Below are 15,912 nucleotides of genomic sequence, written 5' to 3'. Positions count from 1 at the left end.
TTAGCCCAGTGTCAGTGACCACCAAGAAAAAACAGCATTAAAATGCATGTCCAGGTAAAGCAAGCATGGCTATGAAAACAAATATAAAGGTGAAAAGATTTCTTAAACAGAGCCTACAATAGAAGAATAGCTTAAAAATTACCTTGTGCTATGGTATCACTGGGCTCCTGGACTTCCTTTTCCTCCTTCTCCTCCTGAACACATGATGCTGCAGACATCTGAGCAAGTGCTGAGGCACAGTTAGCAGCAACACCTGCAAATCAGATTGACTAAGAGGTAGTCTTGGTCATTCATCAGTGTAATTCAGCTTTTTTTTTTTTTTTTTTTTTTTTTAAACAAGACAGAATTAACAAGTCTCAAACCTCACAGACTATATCAGCTTGCTATATGACATTGCCAGGATGGACGAGTGCGTCCTCACTGTCTTTCTCTCTCTCTGTTGTTTTCCTTTGTGGACAACATCTACTGGAGCTAAAAGTTACTGTTTGGACTGCTTCACTGCACGTCTTATTATACATCACATCCCTTACCTCTTGTACCCAGAGGAGTTCACCAAGTTGCAATGTTAGGTGTTAGCTGAAGCTGGAAAGTTCTGCCAACATCCACCCAACACCACCATGATGCCTAATGAAAAGGTTATTTACCCAAATGGAAAAGAATGCAGCCCAAAGACATGCTTTTAAACAAAACATCATTCAGGGCTGATTTAAAGTGTCTTGCTAGAAATTAACTGCAAATATCCTCAGACATTTCCTGCTGACCTGGGACAACAGACAATACTGAATAAACTGGCTTGCTGTGTTTATTATCAGATGATTTTCTGTACAGTTTTAAAGCCATGGTATATTTTCTGAGAGGAATGACAGCAGAAGTATAGAGACACAACAACAAGGATTATTCAGGAATCTGCAGTGCTGTAAAATAACTACCACAGGTTGTTTTAAATTTCCAGCATAAAAGTGACAATAAGTAGCAATGGTACCAGAATGCAAGAACAGAATGGGCAGCAGTGATCCTTTAAGGTAACAAACCAAAAACACTGTTGAATGAAATTACTCCATTTACTAGGTTTAAAAGAAGCTCAGCACTTTACATGATATCATGCAACTCAACACTGCCCTTTACTGGAGTGATATAATAATTTATTCTCTTAGCATACCCACATAACAAACAATAGCAAATGAGATAACCAGTAAAAAAAATGGCATTAGGTGTTTTGGAGCACCTAAAATCTGCCGTCAAGATACTTGGTTTTCAATTTGTACTTAATTTTAGGGGATGACGTTTTTTAACATTGAGGTTTCAATAGCAAAAAATAGAAGTTAACATTACTCAGCTAAGTCCATTTGTTCCGGTACTCAGCATAAAGATATAGAGAATTCAATATATTTTAAAATTTGCATGCTGATGAGTTGTGGTTGCAGTGCTGTATATCATAGCCAACAGAGAACAGAGTACTACAGTAATAACACCTGTCAGTGTGTGAGTTATGCAAAGATTAATTTCAGAGTGGCTACATTTGATAAACTGATGCCCAAAGGACCAAATGCTCAGGCCAGGAAGAAGTAAGTTCCTGCAAAACTATTTTTATATTACAGAACATTTCTGACGATATTATGCCATTTCAGTCTGAGTGCTGTGTATGTGCAATGTAACACATTCCAGTACTCAGAGGTCATTAAATGAGATGCCAAGTATCATCCCTCAAAGGTGATTACTGTGCTAGCGAGTGACTGGATTAGATGAATACATGGTCTTTTTATTGGCAAAGATCACTGGGGACACAGAAGAATGGTCTGCAGACAGGGGGATTTGGAGGCCAGGCATGACCCAACACACCTTGAATTTCTTAAACACTTTTTAGGCAGCGTATCATTTAGCAGAGGGGAATTCTTTAAAATATCCTCCAATGCTGGAATCAATGGAGGGAAGAGTGACACATCCAGGGCCTCATTCTCTAAAAGATCTTATACCCTCCTGATGATCTCGAGGGCAGTTGATGATTGCTCCCAAATGATGTTTCCTTAAATCTAGCCAACATTTGGTAAAAAGAAAATATCTGTTCGGGTTTCTGAATCTCTTTGTCCACGTAGGAAACTAACCAGTTAGAATCTGACACTTCCGTAATGTCAGATTCCAGATCCTTTTCAAAATCAGGATCACTGGGTGGTTGAATGGCGGTGGGAGCATCGGCATTACTTATAAATCAGGTATCAGATGAAAACAAAGTTGGACACTGTTGCCTTGCAATGTGGTGGATCTTCTGTCTCGTTTTTGCATGCACTACATTATGGGAGAATCCTCAGCGGGAGTATTATCAACACTGGCAACAAATTCTAAATACATGATTCCTATGTCCCTAAAGAATTTAATTATCCTGTACTTGAACCAGGGAAAAGTTTAGCTTCGGAGGATATGTCTGACCCTCTTGTCATTCATAGTTGTGGTACTAATACCACATTAAGGACCCGAAGGCAAAAAAGGCGAGTGGTCCGACAGCCTGCCTGAGACTATTGCAGAATCACAAGCCACAGACTGGAGCATATTTCTTGATTTAGTTCTGTGTTTTTTTAGGTGTACAAGGGAAAGATGGTTGGGGGGGGGGGGGCATATCAACAGTCCATCAAGTCAAGGAACAAAAAACTAGCCAGAGCGATATCAAAGACTGGCTCCATGGTCAGCCCAGTAAAAAGTGGACACATTTCAGTATTCCCCCTCTAAGTAACAATCTGAAGTCTATTTCTGTAGGGATATTATTCTGAACTGTGCACTGAGATAGTAATTTCATTAACACAGTTCAAACCACAAAATGCATTTCCCACTTCTGGTCTACCGAGAAAGCAAGAAAAAAAGTTAACAAGGGGAAAAAAATGACAAGTGCTAATACCACCCTAACTATATATTTGCAGCTTGCTATATCTGTAAAACTCCTGTTACAATGCATACCACACAGGCTTGCTGATTCATGAACTACTTAGCTGCATTTATTAGCAGGAAGTGAGTATGCTGTATGCAAAGCATTAATCATGTTATTTTATGGAAGAAGTTACAGTCTCTGCTTCTTGTCTATTTTTATCTTTCTCATTGTCTCTTATATGGCTGGCTCTAATTCCTTTTTTGTTACACTCTTGTTTTGTGTTTTGCGCCTCTAAAAAATGTAGAGAATAAACTAAAAACGTGATGAGTTACAGTGAATTTCAAGATCACTGTGAACTGTGCAATGTTCAGACATGTGGCTGCCCTGGTAGTTATGTAGTACTAAATCACACAGGTTGGTGACAATTTCTATGGCTTTGACTAGCTGCTTTGTTCTCAATTCCCAGCATGGTAGAACAGTGACTGATACATGGATCAGCCTTCTTAGAATGACAATGTCTTCAAAAGCAGTAGGGACAAAATTAATAATTCACTGTGCATGCATAAATTAATCACAGAAACTATAGCTAGAAGATGGACTTTAGCTTTCAGGATAGGGAAGATAACTAGGGAATATTTTTGAATGAAAGTTTGTTAAACAGGCAAAATGGGTGATCATATGGTCTGCAGTTACTATCAATGGCCATGTTGAACTACACTGCAAGTTCTGTTTTAGAACTGTGAGCCTGTTCTTATGCAACTACAATCTGACTTTAAAATACAGTAATAAAACACAATAAGTGACAGACACAGCAAAACATATAGTGTTAAAGTATAAACAATTTGAAGAACATGCCAAAAAACAACAAACATGCACAGTGTTATTATTTTTATTAATTTAAATTTGTTAACTGGGTAGTGTCCGACTGGGTTGAAAAAAAAAACATTTTCAACGGAGACCTGGGGAGAAAAGCTCCACAACAAAAAGAACATTATTAAGGTACAAGCAGTAAACTTAGTTTTAGTAGTACATTGCTAACAATATGTAAACGAGCTTAACAAAAATATTATAGCAAAATATAACAGAAAACAATATAAGCATGCATGTTTCAGGCATACAGGAATACTATTTTTTTTTTACAATATATATACATATATAGGTACATACAAGTCATGTAGCTTTACAAGGTGAGTCACTTCTGAAAGACCACAATTGGGCATGTACTGTTACAAGTTAGGCCATCTGAAGGAACAAAGATTAATAAAGATAAGGCAGATAATGGGATGAGCACTATTTGGGCTAACGTGTGAGATGAGTAGGAAAAAATATGAAGAACATAAGTTGAGAGCAATACAGGGGCATAGCCACTCATTTATTCTTTCAGGATAGTTTTAAATGTGAACAGGTTGGGGGTTTTAGTTATCTGTTGAGGAAACATGTGCCAACCTTTGGCTATTTTATGGGAGTAGAGGGAGTCTCTGTGACAGTTGTGAGACTGGGCTACTTTTAGAATTAGTTTGTTGGATGACCTGAGGAGTCTACAGTTTGTGTTTGGCTAGACTACGTTTGATAGAGCTGGGCAGTCGGTAGGGTTGAATATGATGTTATGGGCAAATGAAAGTTGTTTTAGTAATAATAGGATGGGAAGTTCTAACCAGCTGAGCTGTCAGAGAGCATTGCAGTGGTGTGCTCTGAGGGGCTGGTTAGTGACAAACTTAGCTATTCTGTTACAGCAGGAGTCTAGTTTAGGTCATTTTTTGATAGGTTATAGTGAAGATCTCAAAGCAGTACAGGAGGGTGGACAGCAAGTGGGATCTTGCAGTGGCCAGTCTAGCTTGTTGTGTAAGGTAAGATTTAACCCTGTATAGAGCGCCTAGTTTAGAGTGGATTGTTTTGATGGTCAGATAGATGTACTTATCGAATTTTAGTGAATCATCTATGATTACCCCTAGCAGCTTGGTCTGATTGGTGGGTTCGATTTTAGCACCATTGTTAGATAGTATGGAGAGGGACTGGGTACTGGGTTGGAAGATTTATTACAGAAAATTATGAGATTGGTCTTATTTGGACTTAGGATGAGTTGGTGGCTGGTGAGGTACTTTTCAATGTCTTGGAATGATGATTGCATTTTGTGTTGGATTTCTTGTGGAGAGTGGGCTGAGCAGATAAGGGAGGAGTCATCTGCATATTAGATGACTGGATGCATGCATGACTGCATGATTGGATGATGGTGGCAGTATATAGGCTGTGCAAACTTTGTATCCTCCACTAAATATTCTATCCTGCAGGGTCTGTTTATGTCCTTGGATGTTAGCCTGTTCCATACTAACTAGGTCTTAAACAGGCTTAAGAGACTACAAAAATAAAAAAAAATCACCAAAGTAACAGACCAACATCCAAGGGTGTAGCTAGGCATACTCAGTGTACTCAAATGAGCACATCTTTTTCTGAGCATCTCTTGGAAACTAAAACACTCAAAAAGGACAGAATGTTTTGAACTGTGCATATGAATATTTACAATACAGTGATACACATAGAATGCTCGTATGAAAGGAATACTGCTCTAAAAACAGCTTTTTATGGGAATAAATGTCAACAGTTAAAAATAGCCTAAGCTGTGCACTTCCTATATGTACTGGGAGTAGCATTTTGAGGGTTGTTGAGTACATTTTTAAAACGCTAGGTTGGTGGGCAACAACATTAGGTCTAAGTACAAAATGAAAACTTCTGGCTGCACCCCTGCCAACAGGTGCATACTATTTTTTTGCACATGCATTTACTTTCATTCCTGACGCCTATTTGATACAGTACATTAGTACCGTCTCAGTCTCCTTGGAACTGATTTGCCCTTGTGTTTTTTTTTCCTCCAGTTTTGAATTAATTTTATGCAAAGGAACCTGCTGCTTGCACCAACTGGAGAAGTCACACAAGAGAAAAAGGACCAGCGTTGGTAGGAAGCACCCATTTACAATCACATGTAATCATAAATGCCAGGACCATTTTACCTCTGAAGTGTATCTCACTTTGAGAACACTGATCTTTTAAAACTTAAAATGAATAATGTTCCTTGCAGTTCCACACTGAGACAGTCTATTACACATTCAGTGCTAAGAAGTTTTTTTTCACCAGATAACCATGATAAATACTGAATGACAATGCATCAAAAGAACTTGATGCAAGTAAAAACCCTTCCTAGTTGAAGCTGTTAGTAAATTGCTCGTAAGTGTTCCAAATTATGAAAGATAGTGTTCTACATTATGGAGAAAGTGATAACAAGGCAGATTTATTTCTTGTAAACATATTCTTTGAATTCCCATGGGGCTGCATTATGCATACTTAGAAAATACACACTCTGAGCTAAAGAAACAAGTATGAATCTCAAACTGCAGCTCAGAAATATGTCTCCAAATTAAACCCTCATAAATAACTAATAAGGCAGTTCTAAAAGGTGTACTCAACTGCTTGAAGACTTAGTCTTGCATTCCCCTGCTAGTTTCTTTGTGTCTCCAACAACCTGATGTTGACACGATATTAGGCAGAGGGTGTGGGTGTGCAGTTCTGTGTATGGCTAGACCAATTACAACAAAGGAGATTAAATTAATACCAAAGCTGCAGCAGCACGGAGGAGTTTATAGCTACAAACTGCCTTGGATTTCAGGTTATGCCTGTTTTACGAATAGTGCATTAGTACAATCAGTGTTCACTGAAGACTTACAGGTGTGAGTCAGTTTTGGCCCAGTGATGATCTGAACTCTACCTATCGGACAGCTGAAGCACTAGCTGGAGATGTGAGGGACCACAAGTTTTGTGAATCACTAGGGGGTCAATTTAAACTGATCCCAGCCATAACTGTCCCTTGCAGATGAGCTTTGTTTATGGCAAGCCTTAAGTTCAGTAAACTTCTAATAGCTTGACTGTTATTGCCCTGTCCTGAAAGTTATATGTACCCAATGCATACATTAAGGCCTCTCTTAAATTTAAGGGACTGGAACTACATCGAGGTGAGCGGGGATACTGAATTTTCAGAACCTGACTTCTGCTCTTTAGTACAGGAATTGACTTCTAAATCAAATTGGTAATGGCTGGGATACTACAGAAAAGTGATGTGTATTCAAATTTTAAAATAGTTACTTTGGTATAATTTCATCTACTACATAAAATGAATACTTAAGATTTAATACTCGAAGGAACAGACTGAAGACACAAATTCTAACTTGAGCAAATGCTGCAGAGAATACATATGCATGTAGTCCACTATTACTTTAAAGCCATTTATTACAATAAAGTAAATTATCCAGCTTGGTTTTCAGTTGTCATGCCTTTTGTGTACAGAATGAATGTCCTTCCTGTGCATGTGTGGTTACTCACTGGATGCTCCACTTTCCTCCTACCTCCCAAAGACATGGTGTAGATGAATTGACAATCCTCCAAACTGCCTGCATGCATGCATTCCAAGGCAGAGTCAGTGCATGTGTGTGCATGTGTTTTTTTATCCCCATCTCTACACGTCTGAGGACCCTGTCTGGTAGTTCCACTACCTGCAACTAATAGGTTCATAGGTGTGTACTAGGCTAATGGCCCTGGAGCCTTTACAAGCCTAGCCCATAGGATTACCCTGGCATCGTGCCACCCAATCAACCCATTTGATCTGCAGGGTGAAATAATTGGTTCCTACTTGGGAAGCCTTACCAGCTCATTCATTCTCCCCAAGGCAACAGTGGGATGGTAAGGAGCAGGTCAACTAGCTGGGCCCTTGAACTGGCCTACTCCTGGCCTGCCTGGCTGCAGATACACCATAGTTGTCTCATTCAGTGAGATAATGTTTGTGCTCCCTCAAACACTTCACATTCCTCAGCACAGCAGGGAAGCCCCTGCCTGACATGTCATGTGCCAAAGTAACCACTACAGGCATGCAACATACTCAGTCACTGCTTGGTGTTGGCAATGCTGCAAACCTAGCACCAACCCAGGATGAGAGAGCTGGCACAGGTACCTCAAGTCAGAGCTCCATCTTTTTATACCTTGGAGTTTAGTGTGTGTGTGTGTGTGTGTGAGAGATGCAACAGACTGGCATCCTATCTAGAATTAGTTTGCTGCCTTGTGTCCAGTACCCTGAAATGGATAAAGTAATGAGTGAATGAATGAATGAATAAAAGGGATACTCAGGTTAAATTTTAGGTGACTTCTTTGGTTTACTAGTTTTACTTAAATGTTAATGATGCAGTCAGTATGATGATCACTCGAGCTACCTCAGCCAGTTGCAACACTCCTTCAGTCTTTGGTTCCTTTCAGTCTTTTCATTCTAATTCCATCCCTGGTTCTCCACACTCCAGTATAACAGAGTAAGATAGCAAAGAGTTCTACATTAGTCATCTTCTATGTTTCATTTTCCTCCATACCCCAGTATTATTTCTGTCTCTGCTGTACTGATAACATAATCCTCCTCAGTAATCATTCCTTTTCTGTCTCGATCTCTAATTCTTCAACATTTTATCATGGAAATTTTACTGACCGTCCCTTCTGTATGAACAGAGAGAGGAGTAGTCCTTTATATAAAGACATAACATGATAGACTACACCATTTCAGAGACCGTTTCTTACAGCAAACTCTAACTTAGGCATCCACTAATACAGAGTTTTGCACAGAGCTGGGTTCACTGTCAGGGATATCTGATTATAATCTATTGTTTCCTGTTATTATTATTATTATTATTATTATTATTATTATTATTATTATTATTATTATTATTATTATTATTATTATTATTATTATTATTATTATTATTATTATTATTATCTCTGTTCTCTTTTTACATGTTCCGGGTTTGACTCAAGGCACTAGTTACCATTTTCTGTTTGTTTATATATATTTTACACCCTGAGAATGCTCATGTTCCATAACCTAGTTCCTTAAGGAAAATGTTGTGCTGGTCCACTAACAGAAGATACTGGAAATTATATTTATGTTTACACATTTTATACTGGACTAACACAGGTTTCATAATGCAGTCAATGCCATCTTTCATCCCACATGAGACCCTCATAAGGAGTTTAATATTTACTTTATTTAAAAGCAAAAGCAAAAGCTAATTTTCAGAGTGGACTAGGGAACTAAATCAATAAAAAACAGATTATGAAAATTTTACAAGACGTATATACATACACTAAATCAAAATAAGAAAGGCAATGACATTTGTGGATCAATAACATGAGGCTGCATATACAAATTCATTCAGGTAAGACACAAACGGTGTACATTCACTTCTATGTGGCACAGTTCTTGGTCTTCCCCATGGTGACAATCCTCCAGGGGGATCTTGTCTCCTTCTCCCAGTATGGCAAGCTGACCTGTTCTGCACATTCCCATACCCTTTCATGGCCAGCCCACAGACTAGTCAAGGTCAAAAACATTTACAACATGGAGCTATCAGAGTTACAAACCTGATAAAGAAAACAAACTGCTTTAGTCCAAGCAATTCCTACATAAGGAATGTGCTACTTTTATATTAAAAATAAAAATCCCAAAAGGGATAGGGGAGTACTATAGGAAAGACTAGCTCTGTTAGAGTTTTTAGACGAGTCCACAACAGAAGCTGCTGTTTAAAAAAGAGATAATTAATAGCGCACATAAAATACTGCATGATAACTGTAATAATTGGTCACAGAAGATTAGAAAAGATTGTGAACAGAAGTTGGAAAAGCAATTTACAAAAGAACTATGGAAGAGATCTGTAAGGCTCCCAAGTATGCAAGTCCTAAAGATTTAGGAGTTTTGCTTGGAAGTGTTTGCATAGGTATTTTATACTCCAAGCACACTTCAGAGAAATTTTACTCAGGAAGACAGCAAATGCCAGAGGTGTGATGGGAAAGAACGAAAGTAAAAGGTAACTGGGATCATATTTTTTGGTAGTGTAATGAGTTGTCAGATTTTTAAAACTCATCAGACAGATTGGGGGAGCAAATGGTTGTAACTAAGGAAATGATTTTGAGCTGTGATGCAGGATCTGAATTGCCCAGATACAATACGGACTAAGTTTAGTGCTAGGGGCTACTAAAAATACAATTACCAGAAAATGGAAATCGCTATCTAAACCACTAACTGAAGTACTAAATATTGCAAAGGAAATACAAAAACTGAAGGTGGAATCTTTACAAAAGGGAAGGAGCACATTTCATAGAAATGGAAACAATACATGCAGAATAATGTTCGGAAAGAGGAGGAGAAGCGAGGTTTAACGGAAGGCAGAAACTGAACTATTTATATGTAATGTTGGAATGAATGATAATTGCTGAAAAGAAATTATATATGTATACTGCATGAAAACAATAAGAAATATCACTGTTTATTTTCTTTTCTATTAATGTATATGAATCTATGTCATATCAATTGTGATTTGAATAAATAAATGAATTATACACATCCATCCATAAAAAGACCACCTCTTTAAACCTTTAAAATAAGTTTCATTCATATACTGGCTTATTAAAATTATTTTAAATTGTGACTTTTATTTATGGTTTGTAATGAGTGTTTAACAGCTACTTAATGACAATTTACTTAAACTATCTTAAAATGTTATTTGTCCTCAAGAAAGGAGGTTTTTGAGCTAACTTTAATGCCAAAATATGTTCCCTACTTAGTGCAGAATAGTTAGCAGTCTGTATCTCCCAACTGTAATCCTTTGAGAGGAACATTCCCCATTTTGAGTCTTGAAATTCAGTGTTCTGCTCTGTTACACACTGAAAAGCTCTGGCATACATTTATTATTAAAAACTGTTTAACAAATATCTATGGTAAGTAATACCAAGTAATACTGAATTATATTAATTCATTAACAGAATTTTTTTTTTAGTATGAAGAAATAGTTAATGACCAAGCAGTGAAGCTTTTAGTAACTGTTCCACATTTTGCCCAGTACATCCACGTTGTGAGCTAGTACTCTACATCTTGGAGTTGGGACAGTTGAGTGCTATGGCAATCCCCCTTCCTCTGGATACAAACAATCAAAAAAACTACATCAATGTTGAGGCCCCACTTGAAACACTTATCAAAGAAAAATAGATATTGAGGATGCAAGAGTATGAGCCAGGTTACAAGGTACAATACTGCAGTAACCTTCCTTAACTTCCATATATCTTGTAGCTATTCACAAGGTACCATCATGTATGTGTAACCCAAAGTAAATTAGTGTAAAACAAGGTTTTGCAGTAATGGACCATTATACAACAAAATCCTCGAACATACCTTATATTTTACGGATATTGGTCTACCCACTTACCTATCTTCATCCCAGTTTTTCTCTCACATTTATCCTCCCACAGCATCAGTTGTTGTTGTTGTCTTTTGGCTCTTCCCGGTTAGGGGTCGCCACAGCAGAACTCCGGTCCGCTAATGATTGGCAGTAGATTTTCACGAACGCCGAGGGGCCAGCTCGACGTTCAACCTTCAACGAAGGCATGCTCATTTATGCATGTCTTTCGAATGCCCACCCAACCGCGGGGAGGACAAGCAGACTCCACAAAGAAGGTACTCCCCCCGCACTCCAGCCGAGAATCCCCACTCATACCCCTAATGTTAGGTCACCTCCTTTTTATTTAAAAGGATATGAATTGCACCCCTTCTATTATGCCTCAACCATGGCAGCCCAACTTCGAAAGCTGTAAGTGCTAAATGTGCAATATTCAGTAAGTAATTATTCTTACCATCCCATCTGCAAATAAATTAAAATATTACAGCGGTATCAAACAAGTCAGTGGACTGTCATAAAGAAGAACAGACTTGTTATTTAATATTAATTTAAGGAGATAAATGATGCATTACCTCCTGATATGGCTTTTTAGTATGAATATACTTCTGTGTATCACTACATGCTAAAACATTACGTGGCTATGCCATTGTGCTGTACTTCCACATGAGATACAGTCTCACCATTATGATTATATCCTTGCATGAAAATGGCAATGCATTATAACTAGAATTGTGCTCTATGAAAAAGGTCCACAGCAAGAAGTGTGGGAAATTAAATAAATATGGCATGTTTATATCAGAAGCACTTTAAAAACACAAATCCTTTTACATGTATTTGGCAGTTACCTAAGGTACAGCTTAGGCGGGCAGCCTTCCTCAGCCCATCCAGACTCATGCAGATGGAATCCCTCTCCTTCTGGTTCTGTTCCTTAGCTCCTTCAGCACCAAGGATAAATGCTAGTCCTTTGGAGCTTCCAGCAATGCGGCCAGTCAAAGGTGTGGACAGAGTATCGATTAGGTTCTTCCAGCAACCAATTAGTATATAGCGTGCAAATGCAACTCCTGTAAAAATAAGACTATTTTACAAATCCACATGAAAAGATGTTATTTTATTAAGTGGCATCTTCAGTCTTTATGGCAAAAAAGAGCCATTGTGAACCTATAAAGAACCCTGAAAAATCTAAATCTGTGCTCAAGTTAAGAACAATTAAGCTGACAGCCCATCTAACAGTGGACGTGACTAACATGTGCATGGCTTACAGGGCTGGTTCAGAAATAATGTCCATCTATAAGAATGGCTGTGAAAAGATAAAACAAAGGTCTTGCATTTGTGTACGGATTTATATATGTGTATCTATAGGCACATACAAGTGTGTGTGTGTGTGTGTGTGTGTGTGTATACATAGACAAATATACACACACACACACACACACATATATATATATATATATATATATATATATATATAAAACGTACATATATATGTGTGTGTGTGTGTGTGTGTGCGTGCAGTCGCTTTTGTGTATAAAGAATTGAGCTGACATTTCTTCTGAAATGCAAGGCTTCTCAATGACCAGTTATTTCACTGGAAGACTGAAATCCTCCTATGAGTTGCAAAAAAGTATGTTCAGCTGCTTACTGCTTCACATAATATGTATATTGGTTTATACCTTCTACAGTGGTGCCATTAATACTGGCAGCAGACTTTCTTCCTCCTTCTCCATTTCTACGGACTTATTTTGCATACTGGTTTGTAAAAATGTGTACATAAGAATAGCAGTTGTACACATTTTTTGTACATTGATTTCAGATAGAACAGCATAAGGTCAAACAGCTTTACAGTACATCAGTATGTTTTACAAAATGTGTGTGCTGTAGCTCCCAATTTTTTTAAAGACTTGTACATGTTATATACACTTCAATTAATAGCAGAGGAGACTTGTACAAGGTGTAAAAGAATGCATTCTATATGAAATTAATACTTTTTAGTCTAACACAGCTGCCTTATATTTTTTCTTTCCAGCTGTGAGAAAGTTTCTGGTATACAGCCCACTTCAATTTTACAGTCATTTAATGAATACATTGTGCATGGTAAAATGTGATTCAGGTTCATTGGACCTGTTAAGAATTTTCTTGTTCAGTTATTTCAAAGCTATTTATCACACGTAAATAGAACTAACAATCACTACTCTGATCAATAAAGCAGCTTGCAGCAGCTGAGTGAGACACAAAGTACATGTTGCATATTTTAAAATTCTAACATCTTCCATGCTCCATAAAAAGGTACAGAGAAAGTGTGTGAAACAGCTCAAACTGCTGCTGGGTTTCACTCAATGGTGATGTCTCAAATGTTGCTCTTCAGGGTAACATGAACTGAACCCCTCAACTACCAGAACACAGGATTATGACTCAGTCTCTGATCATAACCAGCTTGTGCGTCTGAGACAAGATTGCCAAAGCTTGAGAGGTGAATCTTGGCATCTACGTCAAGATCACATAACAAAGCGTTATGATCTGAGACCCAATCAATTGTTTGCAGTGCATTGAGCTGTATCTGCTCCATGTACTACCAATTATAGAAGAGAGAAAAATATGCAAAATATTTTTCCCGCTTTGAAAGCAAGTAATGCAGCTAGTGACCACTAACTACCAGGAGCATATTAACATACTATAGCAACTGTAAGCAGAAACTATATGGTCGAAGGCACCTTAGAGTGTATAGAACTTTGTTTTATGTGGAGTAGAAGTACATTCCACAGAAGAAGCATTATCTGTGATACAAATCTATCTATCCCTCCAACATGATCAGTTGTTACACACCTTCCTACAATGATAATCATTACATCTTCCTCTAAAGAAGCACTTAAATTACTTTTCTTCCTTATTTTGGAGTGTAATCAATGTGCTCCATGCACTACAACTTCATTTATCACAGTTGCTCAGCCAGTACTACACACACTAAAGTTCCTTCCACCATACAGTTTCTACTTATGGTTACTGTACTGTTTCAACATGCTTCTTTGTTACACTGGATCATGCAAACTACAAGCTATGGCTAATTATTTTTACAATGCATTATGTATTGTGATGTGACAGCTAGGTTTCATAAGTTCTTATTAAACTTACAGACAGGTGGACTACTGAGGATATCTGCCATATAACACAATACTGTAGGAGATTGATATTGCTCAACACAGAGAAGGTTTTCCCTCACATATCCCACATGATACTTTGAAAACACCCATCCTTAAAAAAATCCTAACCATGCAAAGTAATCTTCAAGTACTAGAATACATTTTATTCTCCAACTTATCCGTTGCTTTCCCATCCTTATAAGAGGGAACAGGGTTAGCCACAATAACTTGTACATCAAAAGCAGATCGGTCATAAAAATAACTGCTAGATCTACTTTACTTGTCTGTCTGGTGTAGCTTATAAAACCTTTCAGACTTCTTGGGATCAGGATACGGACTATCAGATGACCTAGAAACAGTGAAAAAACATTCTTTAAAGCAAGCAAGACAACCATCACCCTGCAACTGCTGCTCTTCAGAATGAAATTCTATGTCAGACAGAGAAGGAAGTCTTCCATTTCTTGCTCGAAGAAACAGCAGGAAAGTAAAAGACAGCAATCTAAGTTCCTTGTCAAAGCCCAGCAAATCTGCCCTGTCCATGCAAATACAAACAGGAGGCTGAATATTTTTCTCACTAAGCACACATTCACTGAAACAGGACAGACTGTTAGTAGGCAAAGTGTTCCCAGCTTCCAAATCCCTATTTAGACCAAGTGAAGACCCTTCACTTACCCATTTCCCAAACACCGACAAAACTGGCTCTCCTTTGCCTGTCTCACGCCATCCCTTCAGTTGCAGAGGATATGGCTATCTCAGGACTCTGATGGCTGAAAAGGCTAGATCAAGAGAACAGTGGGTAAAAGATGGATGGCTTGAGGAACAACCAGAGGCCATGGCAGAGTCACCTAACAGGGGTGGAGGAAGAACAGGAGCTGGCCTGACACCTAAGACTTCTTTATAACTTTCTTCTTTCTATGCGCAGGGGAAGGTATTAATACAGAGACCAGGGGTTGCTCCATAGCAAGTTGAAGAGACACTGAAAGCACAGGTAAAGGAGCATGGATGAGTTAATAAAACTATAAGGTAGAGAACAAGTAGTTATGAGTAAATAAACCACTGACAGTCCTCCACAAGCACAGTATCCTGTCTCAAACAGACAACTTCTACAACTAAAACAAATCTTAGATAAAAGTTTTCTTCACAAGCAGTTCACAACTGCATAAGCATGAGAAATACATTAAAAATCAATGAAAATTTCTTACCATAAAAGAACACAGCTGGAACGTTACGGCAAGACTTAACTTCTTTATCTGATGTTGTTAATCTTCATTCCATTCATCACTGATGGGACAGAGTCCCCAGCTACCTTACAGATTACTACAACTAAGCAGACAACAATAATTAACTGGAAGGCAAAGAGAAGAAGATACCAATGATGGTATAAAAGCATTTACAACAGTGGGTAGAGAGAAGGGAGTGTACCAGGGATGGTACAAAGATTACCAACAGGTAATGACAGGAAAGTTGCAAAAGGACTTGGCGAAACACAGCTACAAGAAATAACACACTACCCAAGAACACACTAAACAATTTTGAGTTATCAGAAATATCAAAATAACAGAATATTCCAACAATATCAAAGACTTAGCTGAGAGCTGGCCTGAACGCGGCTTTGTGGCAAATGAGATCTGAGGTAACAGGGAGAAGGTGATTATGGGTAAAATCTTAGCTC

General features: G+C 38.1%; 1 protein-coding gene across 1 annotated transcript in view; it reads right to left on the bottom strand.

Annotated features, from left to right (window-relative positions):
• ARFGEF3 (ARFGEF family member 3) overlaps positions 1–15,912 on the bottom strand; it is a 2,280,599-nt gene that overhangs the window by 959,571 nt on the left and 1,305,116 nt on the right. Inside the window, exons 16-17 of the mRNA XM_044087095.1 lie at positions 11,952–12,167; positions 143–253 (exon numbers count right to left, since the gene is read on the bottom strand). Of these exons, the coding sequence (XP_043943030.1) occupies positions 143–253; positions 11,952–12,167 (327 nt within the window). The remainder of the gene's footprint in view (positions 1–142; positions 254–11,951; positions 12,168–15,912) is intronic.

The sequence above is a fragment of the Protopterus annectens genome, chromosome 1.part1 (genome assembly GCF_019279795.1).
Source record: "Protopterus annectens isolate FY-2018-M chromosome 1.part1, PAN1.0, whole genome shotgun sequence".
NCBI classification, from domain to species: Eukaryota; Metazoa; Chordata; order Ceratodontiformes; family Protopteridae; genus Protopterus; species Protopterus annectens.
The sequence above is the reverse complement of the archived record's forward strand: the minus strand, read 5'-3'. Positions and strand labels throughout refer to the sequence as shown.